This window comes from Candoia aspera, chromosome 3, assembly GCF_035149785.1.
Source record: "Candoia aspera isolate rCanAsp1 chromosome 3, rCanAsp1.hap2, whole genome shotgun sequence".
In the NCBI taxonomy this organism is placed as follows: domain Eukaryota; kingdom Metazoa; phylum Chordata; class Lepidosauria; order Squamata; family Boidae; genus Candoia; species Candoia aspera.
The window spans coordinates 192,779,493-192,797,045 of NC_086155.1; the positions used below are offsets into that span (position 1 = coordinate 192,779,493).

Below are 17,553 nucleotides of genomic sequence, written 5' to 3' on the forward strand. Positions count from 1 at the left end.
TCACCAAGTGCTTTATTGATTATAGAAACACCTTTGATTGGGTCAATCATGTCAAGCTGTGGAAAGTGCTCAGAAAAATGGGAATCCCAGAACATCGCATTGTCCTCATGAAAAATATATAGGTCAGGAAGCCACAGTACAGACAGAATATGGCAAAATAGACTGGCTCCAGGTTGGCAAAGGAGTGAGACAAGGCTGTATACTCTCCCCTTATCTATTCAATGTATATGCTGAATATATAATAAGGGAAGCTGGATTGGAAGAAGATGAGTGTGGTTTTAAGACTGGAGGATAGCTGAAAATGCAAATAATCGGCAAGCCCTAGTAATAAAAGTCAAGGAGCACAGTGAAAAAAAAAATGGACTAAAATGAAATATAAAGATGACCAAACTAATGCCTCAGTTGGAACAACCAGCATTACAATTGCCAGTGAAGATGTCAAAGTGGTGGATAGCTTCTGCCTTTTAGGGTCAACCATCAACAGTAAAGGAACAGGTTGCCAAGAAATACACCGCAGGCTAGCATTTGGTAGAGCAGCCATGAAGACCATGGAAATGTTATACAACAGCTATTTTAAAATATGGAACATATTTTTTTAAAGTGGGTGAAAAGTTATAATAAAGGACCAGCAACATGGTGAATGGAATTAACACTAAAATTCATCCAAAAGTATTTGAGATGCAACTGAAGTGATAAAATGCTGGAAGGAGTATTTATTTTAGAGATTTGCATGGAAATGATAATGATATGTCAAAGACTATCTAAGAAAAAGTGATGCAAAGCCATGCACAAATGCATAGAAAATGTAAATGCAAAGTATGCTAAGTGTATCTGTCAACCTTTTTGGCAAAGTTCTGACTGAAAGCATACATAAGCATAGAATGAGCAAAATTTGAGAAGTACAGTGAGGATTTATGCTGGGTAGAGCATGTACAAACCAAATTATTAAGAAATGTATGAATGTGAGAAAGTTTCCTCTATATTTGTTGATTTAGAAAAAGCAGGTAATAAATTAAATAGATTTGAATATATAGGTTTTCCATGAATATGGACCTGAAAGTTGGTTGATGAAAGAGTAGGCTGTCCATATTTCCCTGAGATAAAAATGGGACATTGGGATGGTACAACAGGGTTAAACTTATGTAATATTCCATATTCATGAAAAAGTACGGTGATTAAAAAAGTTTTTAAGAGTTTTTAAGATCCATTTGCTGGTCCTTGCTGGGAAGATGCAGGAGGGGGAGGTCCGGCAATGGTTGGGTCTGGAGAGGCTGGTGCAGGGGTGGCATTGGGTGGAAAAGTTGCAGGAGGTCTGCGGGCAGTGGAGAGCTGGGATGGGAGGACTGGAACAGAGGTGGCAGCAGTCTGGAGAAGTGCAGGAGGGCTGAGGGCAGCCGCAAGCTGGGACGGGAGGACAGGAACAGAAGAGTCTAGTGAACAGTTGTCCCCAACATCCTGTTCCTCTCTGGCACACCCTTTTATTTTATTTTATTCGCACCATTTTGGCCTCGGAGCCAATCTGCTTCTTTTCTGCTAGGCACGCTTCTCCAACCGTCTTCGACTACACTGATTGGTGGCAGCAACTCTTCCTCTTGCTCACCACCAATCAGCTGTTCCTGCAGTTCCCGCTCTAGATTTCCCACCAGATTGAGAACTAGTGCCAATGGGTAAGTCAGCCTCCTTTTCAATTTCAATTTCATTTTTTTCCCACTTTTCCCAATAATGGCTCAGTTAAAAAAAAAAAAAAAAACAGGACAAAATTGACATCTATATTAAAACAATGGGGCAGTCAGGAAATGTTAAAAAAAAGGGACGTATGGTCAGCCTATGAAAGAGCAATAGGTGAGAGAAGTAAAGCAGGTAAGAGAATAAGATTTACTGGACACTTTTTAAGGGTTGTTTGATTTGTAAGATTTATAAGGTATCTATAAGGTACAGTCTTCAGCAAAGGATCATTACCTTGTCGTGGTGCTGGAGCTTGAGCAACTCAGTGATGCCATGAGCTAAACCGTGAAGGGCCACCCAAGATGGGAAGGTCATGACAGAGAGGTCAGACTAAATGCGATCCCTGGGGAAGGTAATGGAAACCCACCCCAGTATTCTTGCCGTGAAAACTAAATGGATCAGTACAACCAGAGATATGTCGGTATACCATCGGAAGATGAGACCCCCAGGTCGGAAGATGGTCAAAATGCTACTGGGGAGGAACAGAGGATGAGCTCAACTAGCCCCAGACGTGATGACACAGCTAGCTCAAAGCCGAAAGGACGGCTAGCGGCCGATGGTGCTGGTGGTGAACGGCGAATCCGATGTTCTAAGGATCAACACACCATTGGAACCTGGAATGTAAGATCTATGAGCCAGGGCAAATTGGATGTGGTTATTGGTGAGATGTCAAGATTAAAGATAGACATTTTGGGCATCAGCGAACTGAAATGGACTGGAATGGGCCACTTCACATCAAATGACCACCAGATCTACTACTGTGGACAAGAGGACCACAGAAGAAATGGAGTAGCCTTCATAATTAATAGTAAAGTGGCTAAAGCAGTGCTTGGATACAACCCAAAAAATGATAGAATGATCTCAATTTGAATTCAGGGCAAGCCATCTAACATCACAGTGATACAAATATACACCCCAACCACAAATGCTGAAGAAGCTGAAGTAGAGCAGTTCTATGAGGATCTGCAGCACCTACTGGACAACACGCCTAAAAGAGATGTTATTTTCATCACAGGAGACTGGAATGCTAAGGTGGGCAGTCAAATGACACCTGGAATTACAGGTGAGCATCGCCTGGGAGAACAAAACGAAGCAGGACATAGGCTGATAGAATTTTGCCAAGACAACTCACTCTGCATAACAAACACTCTCTTCCAACAACCTAAGAGATGGCTTTATACATGAACTTCACCAGATGGACAACACCAAAATCAGATTGACTACATCCTTTGCAGCCAAAGGTGGTGGACATCTATACAGCCGGTAAAAACAAGACCTGGAGCTGACTGTAGTTCCAATCATGAACTTCTTCTTGCACAATTTAGGATCAGACTAAAGAGATTAGGGAAGAACCACAGATCAGCGAGATATGAGCTCACTAATATCCCTAAGGAAGATGCAGTGGAGGTGAAGAATAGATTTAAGGGACTGGACTTAGTAGATAGGGTCCCGGAAGAACTATGGACAGAAGTTCGCAACATTGTTCAGGAGGCAGCAACAAAATACATCCCAAAGAAAGAGAAAACCAAGAAGGCAAAATGGCTGTCTGCTGAGACACTAGAAGTAGCCCAAGAAAGAAGGAAAGCAAATGGCAACAGAGATAGGGGGAGATATGCCTAATTAAATGCAAAATACCAGAGGTTAGCCAGAAGAGATAAGGAAACATTTTTAAACAAGCAATGTGCAGAAGTAGAAGAAGACAATAGAATAGGAAGGACAAGAGACCTCTTCCAGAAACATCACATGTAAATTCCAGGCAAAAATGGGTATGATCAAAAACAAAGATGGCAAGGACCTAAGAGAAGAAGAAGAGATCAAGAAAAGGTGGCAAGAATATACAGAAGACCTGTATAGGAAGGATAACAATATCGAGGATAGCTTTGACGGTGTGGTCAGTGAGCTAGAGCCAGACATCCGGAACAGTGAGATTCAGTGGGCCTTAAGAAGCATTGCTAATAACAAGGCAGCAGGAGACGACGGCATCCCAGCTGAGCTGTTCAAAATCTTGCAAGATGATACTGTCAAGGTAATGCATGCTATATGCCAGCAAATTTGGAAAACACAAGAATGGCCATCAGACTGGAAACAATCAACTTATATCCCCATACCAAAAAAGGGAAACACTAAAGAATGTTCAAACTATCGAACAGTGGCACTCATTTCACATGCCAGTAAGGTAATGCTCAAGATCCTGCAAGGTAGACTTCAGCAGTTCATGGAGCGAGAATTCGCCAGATGTACAAGCTGGGTTTAGAAAAGGCAGAGGAACTAGGGACCAAATTGCCAATATCCGCTGGATAATGGAAAAAGCCAGGGAGTTTCAGAAAAACATCTATTTCTGCTTTATTGACTATTCTAAAGCCTTTGACTCTGTGGACCATAACAAATTGTGGCAAGTTCTTAGTGGTATGGGGATACCAAGTCATCTTGTATGCCTCTTGAAGAATCTGTATAACGACCAAGTAGCAACGGTAAGAACAGACCACGGAACAACGGACTGGTTTAAGATTGAGAAAGGAGTATGGCAGGGCTGTATAATCTCACCCTACCTATTCAACTTGTACGCAGAACACATCATGCGTCATGCTGGGCTTGAGGAATCCAAGGCTGGAGTTAAAATCTCTGGAAGAAACATTAACAATCTCAGATATGCAGATGATACCACTTTGATGGCTGAAAGTGAAGAGGAACTGAGGAGCCTTATGATGAAGGTGAAAGAAGAAAGTGCAAAAGCTGGCTTGCAACTAAACCTCAAAAAAACCAAGATTATGGCAACCAGCTTGATCGATAACTGGCAAATAGAGGGAGAAAATGTAGAAGCAGTGAAAGACTTTGTATTCCTAGGTGCAAAGATTACTGCAGATGCTGACTGCAGTCAGGAAATCAGAAGACGCTTAATCCTTGGGAGAAGAGCAATGACAAATCTCGATAAAATAGTTAAGAGCAGAAACATCATGCTGACAACAAAGGTCTGCATGGTTAAAACTGGGGGTGTTGACGACCGACAGGAAGCTCTGGCGTGGGCTGGTCCATGAAGTCACGAAGAGTCGGAAGTGACTAAACAAATAAACAACAACAACATAAGGTACAGTATAATAATAATTGCTTGGTTTCTAGGTTTAATAGGGTTCAGATTGTTGTAGTATTATTAATTATAAAAGTAGACAATTTATACATTTTTATAATTTGATTTTTATTATAGTGGACAGCAATAAATAGAATAGTGGTAGGAAGGAAATAATCAAATAATTAAATAATTGTTGGTTTTGGGGGAGGGAAGTTGATTTAGAAATATATATATATACGTCTTTTTATATATAAGGGGAAGGAGCAATTTCATTAGTGATTTGTATATATGCTAATGGAAGGATTTATAGAAATAGTGCTATCTTCGTTTGATATAGAGTAAGGGATTGATTCGGGAAATTGCTGTATATTCTTGTTGTTGATAGTCGGAAGTCATTTCTTTATGTAATCTCCAAAATTCTTTTTTCTTGTGTTTCACACTTTTTAGTTTTTCCTTTTTTTTCTTTTTCTATTTTTTTTTTTTTTGCTGTTTTGGTGTTTTGTAGTTTTTATCTTTGTTTCAAACTTAATAATTTTTTTATAAAAGGAAAAAAGGACGTAAGAGAATAAACTAAATCTTCACTTTCTCCATTTCTGAGTTTTCACTTTCCTGACACCACCGCCACAATTCAGAGCTACCTGTTGTCAGTCTCCACAATCAAATGTTTGGGGAAATGTCTGATTGTGTTCATCTGCAATGGAATAGCCTCTCAATGCATGTCACAAGAAGAGAGGGGAGGGGGGAAATGCAAGGAGTGTGAAACGATCTTGTTTGGGTTTCAGGTCAAGGATGTTCTTCATGAGACATCTGCAGCTGGCAGTGTTGGCTCTTGGAAGGAGGATGAGAAAGAAACAGGGGGAGAAGAATGCCTGGAAGTAGAATGTTTTAATTGGGGATTTTGAGCAGGAATTTCTAATCACAGCATTTTCATTGTTCTGTGCATTGTTTCCAATAAACCAAAATTCTGCATATCACCATTGTGCATGAGTTGGGTGAATGGTGAAATTGAGGGTCCCAATTCTTACACCCATCTACTTTTGTTTTGTGACCTGGCCCACTTTGCATTTCTTATATATGTCCTTTATTTATTTATTTATTAATTAAGATCTTCATTGGCTTCTTTACTGTCCTCCTTCTCTCCCCACCCCCTGCTCCTCATTTCACTGGTTTATTGTCCCTTAAAGGTTTAGTTTCCTTTGAGTGTCATTGGTCATTTTCTCCTCAAAGTTTCTGCTACTTGTACTTCCTTGGCTAAGTCTTCTTCTAACCATACTAAACAATTGGGCAGTTTACATGTGCTTGGTTCCTTTATAAATTGGCTACTGTGTGTAGTTCCAGACTCAAACTGAGATCAAGTTGTCCTCCAGTAAAATAGATCCAAGATTTTACCAAAGCATTATCCCTTAGCATGCCATTTGAATTAAATTAGCATCATAAATTTGGAACGGGCTCAATGCCCAAATTCAAATTAAAGCATCCCTGACAATGTCAATCTAGAATCTGCTTGAACACACCCAGTAAACAGAAGTCACCATCTCTTCAAGTAATGGATTCAACTTGTCATCAACAAACTTTTCATAATATTCAACTAGATTCTGCCTCCCTATAATTTAAGTTTATTATTCCATTTTTGGCACTCTTGGAAAATAAGAAACAGTATTAAGTATCTTTCCCAACTTTAATGAGATAAGTGGACTAGAAGCCAAGAGATGCTGTTTCTCAGGTGCTGCTCATGACTTATGGAATAGTTTCGCCTTGAAATAAAGGTTTGCACCATTCCTCTTCATGTCTGGCAGCTGTTTAAGATGGAACTCTTTTATACAGCATTTTGTGACTAGTGAATTGTTTTTATTTAAACTTCAGTTTAGCTGTTGTCTTCCTTCTTTATTTTGTATTTTGGTTATGGAATTTATTTTCTTTCATTATAATCATTTTTATTCTAAATTGTTTATAATTTTAATTTTAATGATGTTCACTGTGGATGTTTTAACTGGCTCTATATTTTACTGGATTGCTGCCAACTGCTGAGAGTCCTTATTGATTTGGCAGGATACAAACAGAATAAATATTCAAGTATCCCTTCAGGCACCTGCATTAATGCTATTTATATCCCTCCTCAGTTCTTTTTTTTTTTCCCCTCACAAAGCTAAACATACTCAGTTCCTTAAATCTCTCCTTACAAAAAGCTTCTAGTTTATTGACTTTATTTTCAAACTGTTCTAGGCTGTTTTAAGTGACCTCTGTATGCAAGCTTGGGTCTCACCAATACAGAAGAGAATGGAACTCTTATTTGGAAACTACATTTCTGTTCATGCAGCTAAATGTGTATTTATCTTTTCTGTAGCCATACCACTTCACAAATCATACTCAGCTTGTGGCCAACTGCTATTCCAAGATTTCCTTTCATGAAAACTTTTACCAAGCTTGTCATCATCTTTCCTATTCCTGATCTTTTTCCCCCCAAGAAATGATTTGGTCAAGAAAGCATTTCTGTCTGTTAAAATTAATTCTGCTGTTTTCAACCGGGTTCTTATTTTGTGACTGCACACTATTTTCTAAGGTAAACCCAGCCAGTTCTATAAATACCTGAAGATCTGATCAGTGTTTTCTTCCTCTCTTTATCTACAAGATTAATAAAAATAAAAATAAAAAAGTAGAAAGAATGAAACCTGTGGCATCCCATTTGATTTCATTCCAGTTTGATGGGGAGTGGCTTATGAGGTCTATTTGAGCATCCAGGCGGAGGTGAATTTACCGAAAGCATAATTAAATTAGCTCTCTAATCAAAATGTTATGGAATATATACTGTGTATTTGTGTGTGTGTGTGTGTGTGTGCATTCATTCATTCTTTCATTCAAATGCTTGGCTGAAATCAAAATTATATCTCTGACGTTCACTCAAAATTTTTTTTTTAGATTTTCACAGGAAGCTAAGAGCACCATAATTAATGACAGAGTGCACACTTGGCATGCAAAGGGTCAGAGGTTCAGAACTGGCATCTTAAGGCCAGGCAAGAAAAACTCCTACTGGAAAAACTGAAGAAACATTGCTGGTCAAGGTCAAGGTCAAGGTCAAAGAGAGTAGGCTAGATGGCCTGAATCAATATCAGGCAAGATCTACATTTATTTTACTTGTTTATAGATCTATGCCTTGAGCAAGCATAGTAAAAATATGCCTTGATCTCTCATTTACTTTTAATGGAAATATGTATTTATTTTATTTTATTTTATTTTATTTATCTGATCTATTCTTCCTCTATAGAATTTCTCTGAGACTTCTGAAGCACTCCTTTGTATAATGGGAAACTTTTTGACATGACCAAATTCTACATTAAACAAATCACAGTAGTGAATTTATTTTAAATGTTTACTAAAATACAAACTTCTTTAAAAAAATCTAAAAATCTAAAAAATGACTATAAAATTCATCTCCCTCAAAGACAAAGGTGGATCAAAATTTTACACTTGGCAAAGTCCAACATGAGTTACCACAGGCTTATCAGATGTCTAATGCAGGTTTGCTGAAGTCATCAAGAAGATTTCCAGGATATGCTGTCTTGTACATCCTTATGCACCACTGAGAAGTCACAGATAAATAAAACATTTAAAGTAGTTATTGGCTTTCAAAAATTGCTGCCTCTGTAGAATGCTGTTGCCAAAATTGATAGGGGGGGGGAAAAGAAGTTCTGAGTATGTGTGTCAGTTTCCACTTTAGATCTTGCCTTTAAAGAAACAGTCATAAAAAGCAGTAACATAACTGGGCATTTCTATCCTATTGGTATGAAATACTAATTTGGTTGATGCAATAGTCACATATTTTTTTTGATCCTTGTTTTCACAATATGGGAAACTAGGCAGCTTAAATATACCTAGTGAGTATGTACAATTTTGGGGGTAGGGAATTGCACAAATATATTGGTGTGCATGCCTGTATCAAAGGAGGAACAGGGCGGGCAGGTAGGCAGGCTGTTTTCATTGAGACCGTTTGGGTGATGTGCATTATTTAGTTATTTATTTATACCATCCATTTCTGAATACTCAAGATGGTATTTCACTAATATCAGCTAATGGTATCCCATTTTCTAAAAGAAAGAAAAGAAAATAATTTATTCTATTTGTATGAGATTATTTTTCTCACTATTATTGCTAAAGTTACTGTAGTCATATGTTGATGACTTTTAATATTAAACTCAATTTGATTTTGAATAAAAGTCTGAGTGTACAAAGAGATTTCTAACTTTTTCTTAATTAACAATGAATTTTCAGCATTATAACAAATAGTAATTAGTCCATGATCAAAATGCTTACTGATAAGAAAAAACAGTACAATTCATAAGATAAATGTTGTATTGAGTAAAATAAACAGTGGAAAATAAAATAATTAATTTTGTGATTATTATTTTTTTAATTACACTATCAGTTGACTTCACTGTTGCATTAGCCACAATACAACACAAAGGATTGGGGGGGGGGGGACGACTAATAAGAGCTCTTTATGCAAGCTGACTACTGATGTCATTAAGGACACATTCACAAAGTTATTTAAGCCTTGCTTTGCCAAAGGTTATAATATAGTCATCTGAATTTATGCTAAGGTACAAACTAAAGCACACTGAAAATTAATGGGTAATCACTTGTTCCTTTAACAATAATTGAGACATATCTCTATTTAGTAGGCCTTGAAACAACTTGTTCACTTGGATGACATTATTTGTGCTGTGGAGGTGGTGAGATTTTCTCTGCCAAAGCTGAGACAAAGATGACACACTTCACCTTAACAAGGAAATGAAGGTGGCCTTCAACCACTTCAAAACAGAAGAAGGCTCTTCCCAACTTCTTCCACAAGTGCTGGCCCAAATGATTTCTCTCTTAAATATGGCATACAAACATATACAGTAGATTCAGAAGGCTTCTGAACTGGTTTTAATAAATAAATGCAGTCCTATGCTCCTTGGAAGGACTATCTCAGGAACTCCATCTTTATTTATATTTTAAATAAGGGGACATCCATTTTTATTTTTTTTTATTTTCAATCAGCTGTGACAAAAACAATGGGAGGTACAGTGAAAAAATGCAATTTGTATTGCATGATTGTCTTGCAACATATAGTTAAAGTGCAATTTCATCCACATTTCCTTCCAATGCCCACTAATTTCAGTGGACTTGTTCAAAAGTAATATGCCCCAATGTAGCGAATATAATGTAGATCATTTCTAAAATAAAAGTAATGCTTCTGATAATCATATTTCAATTATAAAAACTTTGCAAGAAATAAAAATGCCTTTGTTCCACAAGGAATTTCCTTGAGAAGATATTTTGAAGGACATTGTTCATATTTATTTGTCTACAGATATATCTATTAGATTCATATCCTATTCTGTTTTTCTTCCAGGAGCTCAAAATAACAACTTTGTGAGTTTGTTGGAATAAGAGAAAGTGACTGGTCCAAAGTCATCCAGTGAGTTGAACCTGGCTGTCCATAGTCCTAGTCCAAAACTTTGACTACTACATTACACATTCCCCAAAGTAATATATAAATAGTGTTCCTGTTTCAAAGATCATATTTAAAAATGTTTTTTCCAATCCAAAATCTATTAAGGAATCCTAATGACTATTATGTAGAGCCTGTTTGGTGTAGTGGTTAAGGCATCAGGCTAGAAACTGGGAGACCGTGAATTTTAGTCCCACCATAGACACAAAGCCACCTTGGGCTAGTCACTTTGTTTCAGCCCTAGGAACGAGGCAATGGCAAACCACTTCTGAAAAACCTTGCTAAGAAAACTGCAGGGCCATGTCCAGGCAGCCTCTGAGAACTGGACACAACTGAATGGCTTAAAAAAAAAAGTGGGAGGGAGGGAGACTATTACAGTATTTTGAGACAAAAATTGAACAAGCATTTCAGAAGCAGTGGGAGAAAATAGAAAAGAAGGTCCATAAGCAATAACAGCACAGTGTAGGAGGTACAGAAGAGAAATCATCAAATGAGATATCTGACAGGATGGAATACACAACTTGGGGTGAAAAAAGATCAGCCACAGAACTGCAACATGCCTAAGACTATGAATAATGATACAATAGCAGCTGTCATCTTGTTATATTAACTGAAGTATCATAAATCAGCCCCATAATGAATTATAAGAATTATAATGGTATATTAAGATCCATATATTCAAAAAGGAAGAAATCAACTATTATATAGCTATTATATAAGAATAGTAGATACATTGATTAAAAATAATTGGGTTTCTAATCTGGGAATAATCACTCTCAAGACCAAATGCATTCCTCTTTCTCACTTTTCAACTTGTGAATGTTCTTTCATATGCCTATTTTATGTTTTTTGTTCCCCTCAAAATATACTGTATGAAAATAGTGTTTTCATTGTGTTGCAGTATGTTTTTCATCTCAGCCAGCTAAAAGTTGCTACTTCTTGTGACATAACCATGCAATTAAAAATAAATAACATGTTAGAAATGCATACACACATACACACATACATTATAATGCATTTGTATCCATTTTGTTTCTATGTCTAATTCTGATTCTATCCCTGAGCCAAATATACCACTTCTAGAACATTGCACAAAGGCAATCTTAGTGAATGAAGCCAGAATGTATCTAAAGCAAAACAAACAAACAAATAAACAAAAAACTGAGATATGCTAATAACTTTAATATACATCTCTGTTATTGGAGAATTATTACCTCTAGTGATATGCTAAAGAAGATGGGACTGAAGGTAGAAACAAATACGATAAATTGAAGTGTAAGCCTACAATTTAAGTTTGATGATCAACAAAATTATCCTATGGAGAATCCATTAGAAACAGAGATTTCTTACTATATTAAAAATTTTCATCATGACACAATTCCATCTGGATCCAGCCGCAACAATCCTGCAGAATTCCACAGATGATCATTGTAATATTTCTGAAACACTTGAACCTGCAGGGCTTTGCATTTGAAGGTAAAACAGTGCTTCAAAGCATGTTTGAGTGTGCATGTGATATGGATGCTTCTGACTCCATTAATTTGGATCCTGAAGAGGAGAATGTTGTGAACTCTCAGTTTGTAGTTCAAGAGGTCTGTCATCTACCTGTGAGTGATGGGTCTGAATCACAGGTGGCTGTTGATTCTGATAGTAAGGCATCAGAGCCTGACCTTGTGAAAGTGCCAAGCCCTAAATCACACTGTCAGGTAAAAAGGGCTGAGCAGCGAAGGTTGGCCCTGCTCCTTGATAGGAATGATCATTAATTCCTCTAAGAACAACCAGGGATTCTGGCTATTCAAGAGCATTGTCCGGATCACCTTCCCTTTTTAGAAACAATTCTCTTGCTTCCAGAAACAATTCTCCCACTTCCAGTACTTGGGGCAAGGTGTTCCTGTGACACCTTGCTCCAAGTACCTCCTGCTCCTTGACAGGCCATCAGAGCTTTGTCTTGGTTTTTGGGCTGCCATTTGTGAAACTCTCTGGCACCTGACATACAGAGTATCTGGAACTAGTCTCCTCAAAAGTTCTAACTTCAAATTCTCTGGAATAGCAACTTGCAGCACTTGGCATGATTACAAGGCAAACAACTTTTCTTGAACTGTTTAAACATGGTTGCTCTTTGATGGAATGGCAAACACTTATCGCTGCCTCAAGATTTCCAATATACCAAAAAAAAAAAAGCTCTCAAACTTGTTGTTGCAGATCTTATTGACTGCATCAGTCTAAAGTTTGCCTAGGACAACTTGGCCTTTTTTGCAGCTTCATAAAACCAAGTGCACCCTTTTTCCCTAGATCATCCTGTAGTGGGAAAAGATCATCCTTCCTGGGAAAAGATGCAGTTGCTTTAATAAATTGCCAATAGATGTTATATCAGTACTTTGAAGTATCCTTTGTCTTTAAATCCAAAACACTGTGTAGCTCTAATGCACGCAAACACATTTTCTCAAATGAACAAATCTTTCTGACTTTCTTTCTGATTCCTTATTGACTTTCTAATTTGTAATTTGATACTGGTGTTTAAAACACTCCACTCTCAAAGTTAAACTTACCTTATTTGGATTGATGGCAGTGATAACCCAAACACATTGAGCATTACTGTCATACTGGAAAGGAAAGTTGGGGGATGTGAAAGTGCCACCTGGTCCTTGAAGATTAGATCCACATGTCTTTACTGCAAAAGAAGGAATCAGTGTTAAGTTCCACATTAGATCCTAATTACATTTTTTTTGCATACACTGTCATGTGCCTTAAATTGTTTAATGACTTGCACAATTGGGCAAGGTGAAGTTTAGACACTAATTGTGAAGATCCAATTGTGGATCCATCAGGACTTAAACAGTCCCTTATCTGTTGGAGAGATGCTTATACAATGAAACACATTTGTCACCCACTCTACAAAGGCAAGATTCACACATTTCACCCATGAGAACTTTTTCAAAATACTCTTCTCCTTAAAGTGGGTGGGGTGGGGAGAATGAAAATAATTTATTTTGCATTAGTCTGAATTACAATGGATGAAAAAAATGCAGATAAATTTCTGGCAGAAACCTAATCCGGCAAATTCTGAATGGAAAGAGATTCAAGAAAAATAAAAAGAATTATTCATATGCTACTCTATATAATCCATTTATAGACCTGCTATCTATATGGAGTGAGGTCTGCCTTCATGGAAGCTTTACACTGAATCCATTTATCAGTATATCAGTGACTAGGATTAATGACTACATATGCTTCTGAATTCTAGAAGCTAGAGAATATGAGTGAGAAAATACTGTTATATTCATCTTTGTTGGAATCTGGCTAATCATTTTGGTATGGAGAATGGTGAACTAGACAGGCCTTTGATTTGTACTGGTGATATCTCACAAATACTGTTTAGTTTTGGGCATCACACTTTAAGGATTCAGAAAAAAAATGGAACAAGTTCAGAGAAGGGACAATAGAGATAATCAAGAAACTAGAAACTAAGACCTATGACAAGAGATTGAAGAAGTTGTGTTTACTTTGTCTTGAGAAAAGATGATTGATGGGAGAATATGCCAATCATCGTTAAATACTTAATATAATTTAGAAGAAGATCACACCTGTTTCCTCTCATTTGAGGGGGCTTAAGTTACAGGAAGCCAAATTCCAACTGGATTGTAACAAACACACAACAAATATTTCTGGCAGTATGAGCAATTCAACAATGTAACCCATTCCCCCAAAAGGTGTGAATTTGCATTCACTAGAAGCATTCAAGACAAATCTAGACAGTTATCTGTATGAGATGCTTTGATTTGGATTCTGCACTGAGTGACAGGCTGGAATCAGTGACCTAAATTATCCTTTCCAACTGATTCTATAAACCAGCAAGATTCACTTATAATATGTACAGCAATGTCCTTGATATTCAGACTACAAGATACATCTTCGTACCTTCATACCTCTTGCTGCAATAAATAACTAGAAATACTATAATGGTGTCATGCAATTAATGGCTTGAACTTTGGAACACAGACATGTGAGAATGATGTAACAGCTGCACAAGTAGAAACCTAATCTGGAGAAGTCTGGACAAGGAAACAGGCCAGCTAAGCTTTTAGTAAGTCTTAAGTGTATGCTTTAAAATCCAAGGGATGGGGAAATTTGGTAAATATTGTCAACAGACTAGTATGAAGACATGTTAAATGATGTGCAGATAACCCTGATAACTGCTAAATGTTATTCCTGACGTTAAAACAAGCAAGCAAACAAACTATTCAAAAGTACTTTACTACTGCCAGAGAACAGAAGGTGCCTTATGTTCATGCGTTGTGCTTAATGGTGCATATAACTAACACCTTGAGCCCAATCAACTTCTTTAAAGAACAATGTTGTTGAGATTAATAGTAACAGAAATACAGATTTTACAAAATTCATAGAACACAGAACACATTTGAACTATAATTTCATCCCTACTTCTACAATGGAAACTCAAACATTCTTTAAGATCTCCTTTTTCCATATTTATATCTGACAGCTGTTACTATTTATAATGGATTTTAGATATTATATGAATTAAAGTAATATATTCAGAAGTCATGTCCCATAATCACTTTTGTCACTGCCATCTGCTATATTATGTGGAAGTGTCAGGTTTTAATTAAGGAAAAAAATACATCATATGAGTTCAGAGATTATGCACCAAAAATATAATAATGAAAGTCATGTTAGGGTAAACAGATACTGTTTCCCATTTATTATATATAAGACTGGGCATAAATTATTCTGATTCTCTTGCATTAAAGCAAACGTTTTAAAATCTCTTTCTGTTAAAAAAAAAGGAGTGCAGAGGGAGTCAAAATAGCAAAGTATAATAGAGCAAAAGTGCAACAAGACTCTTGCACAGCTGTTGAGTGAAAAAGACAAATATAGTGTTGATGTTTCTAACAAACTGATTATTGATGATTTTTGGGGAAAAACTTTTAATGATTTTCGGGGGAAAACTTTTAATGGTTATTCTGAAAAATAATTAGACTGCATATAGTACATAACCATGAAATGAGGCACAGTCTTAATTTCATTAACACAAAAAACATAGATGTAAGAAACTTTCAGAGAAGAATGCAATTTTAAAAGGAATAATGGCATTCGGTATTAAGGCAGCATGTACTTATGAACCATAAGTGAATGTAAGAATTGACAACTAATGATACATAACTTATTTCCTTTAGACATTATTCTTCTTACCTAAAGGAGCACAGCATCTGATATCTTAAATAAAACAGCTCCTGATATATCTACTACATTCCAATACAATTTCCTCTTTGATTTTTGCATGGTTACAGGTTCATGACTTACAGGTAGTCCTCACTTAATGACCACAATTGAGACTGGAATTTTGGTTGCTAAGTGAAGCAGACATTAAGTGAATCTAACCAGATTTCACAACCTCTTTTGCAGCAGTGGTTAAGTGAACCACTGTGGCCATTAAGTGAACCACATGGTTGTTAAGCAAATCATGTGGTTTCCCATTGATTTTGCTTGCCAGAAACTGGCCAGGAACAATGAAAATGGCAATCATGTGACCACAGGATGCTGTGACGGTCATAAATGTGAACTGGTTGCCAAACGTCCAAATTGTGATCATGTGACCACAGGGACTCTGTGATGGTCATGAGTGTGAGAATGGGTTGTAAGTCATTTTTTCCAACACTGTTGTAAGTCCAAACCATCACTAAATGAATGATTGTGTTACGGAATGTGTCTCTGAAGGGGGAGGTGATGTGGTAGATTTCAGTAATGCTGCTAGTTCTCAGGAAGGAGGGAGCATATTCCAAGGATGTGGATGAGATAAAAGGAGACACAGTCTGGCATTAGAATGTGGAAAAACCAAGAGGTTCAGAATAGCCCCGCCTTAGAACCTTCCCCGGTTATTTCCCCTTAGGTTAGGTAGAGTAGCTTTAGTCTGGCAAGATTCTATGTTGTGTGTGTGTGTGTGTGTATGTGTGTGTGTATACATACACACACACACACATATATATAGTGCACTCTGCAAAAGCAATTTGCTTCCTCAAAGGCCAAACAGTAGGAAAAGAATACACAAAGTATATACATTTTGAAATTGCACATGAAAATATAGCACATGCAGGACTAAGTAGAATTTGGAGTCAATGGGAAAAAAAAAGCCAACAATTCCCATTTCTAAATCCAAATATGCATTTAGGTATATTGATGGAAGGTGCTTCAAGTCAGCCTTTTCACGGGGCCTAAACTGTATTGTGATAGTACAAGAAGTCATAAGTAGACCTACAGTAATACGAAGTTCAGTTCTATGGTTTTAGAGGTTGAGCTACATTGCTGTGAGGATGAAAGATGGGAGAAGGCTGAATGCATAAAATGCTTCAGGCTTTATTTCCGATAATATTTATAATGATCCCTTTACTAAGCATTGTTCTTCCATTTATTTAATCATATATTGTTTTGCATATTATGGAAAACTGTTTAATAAAGGTATGAGTAACCTTTATAAATCTCAGTTTCCTATTAGTGATCAGTATCATATTCAGTTATGCTTTTCAGCAGCATTTTATCAGTCTCCTAAAGACAATGGATCTCTGCTTTGATGTATTTCTTTCCTTCAGGTATAAACAGGAATGAGAAGGGAGCATTACCAGATCTAGATGAGTGCAATGTATTAAGTCTTCTGACAATGCCAGACACATTTTAAAATTATTATTTAGGCAACACAATTTTTTAAAAAATGGTATTTTTAAAATATGTTCAAAGTTATGGGCACAAAGTTTCCCCAACCTCAAACCACAGTATTGTGGAAATTTTGGTAACAGTTATAATACACAGATGCATTAGTGAAATACATCATTTGATCAATTCAGTTGCTTCAGTTGCTCCATTGTGGCCACCATCTTGACTTTTTTGACCATAACCCATGGATACCCCTGAACTAAAGTAAACTAAAATAAAAAGAGCTGCTAATGGCCATATGGGTCTCTTAAATAAATAAATATAAATATAGAACAGTTAAAAAGCTCAACATAAGTGATATATTGCAGCAGTGTGTTTTACTTCAGGAATACTAAAAAGTTCTGGAAAAGTTAAAAAAAAACAGAAGGGAGGACAAAGACAAATAAGAAACATGTAGTCTTACAACAGAGAGCCAGTCTGGTGTAGTGGTTAAGACATCAGGCTAGAAACCGGGAGACTATGAGTTCTACTCCCACCTTAGGCACAAAGACAGTTGGGTGACCTTGGGCCAGCCACTTTCCCTCTCAGCCCTAGGAAGGAGACA

General features: G+C 37.0%; 1 protein-coding gene across 1 annotated transcript in view; it reads right to left on the bottom strand.

Moving 5' to 3' along the window:
* The window catches only part of CSMD3 (CUB and Sushi multiple domains 3), a 643,537-nt gene that overhangs the window by 315,018 nt on the left and 310,966 nt on the right, over window positions 1–17,553 (bottom strand). The window contains exon 11 of the mRNA XM_063299980.1: window positions 12,833–12,954. Coding sequence (XP_063156050.1) covers window positions 12,833–12,954 — 122 coding nt within the window. The remainder of the gene's footprint in view (window positions 1–12,832; window positions 12,955–17,553) is intronic.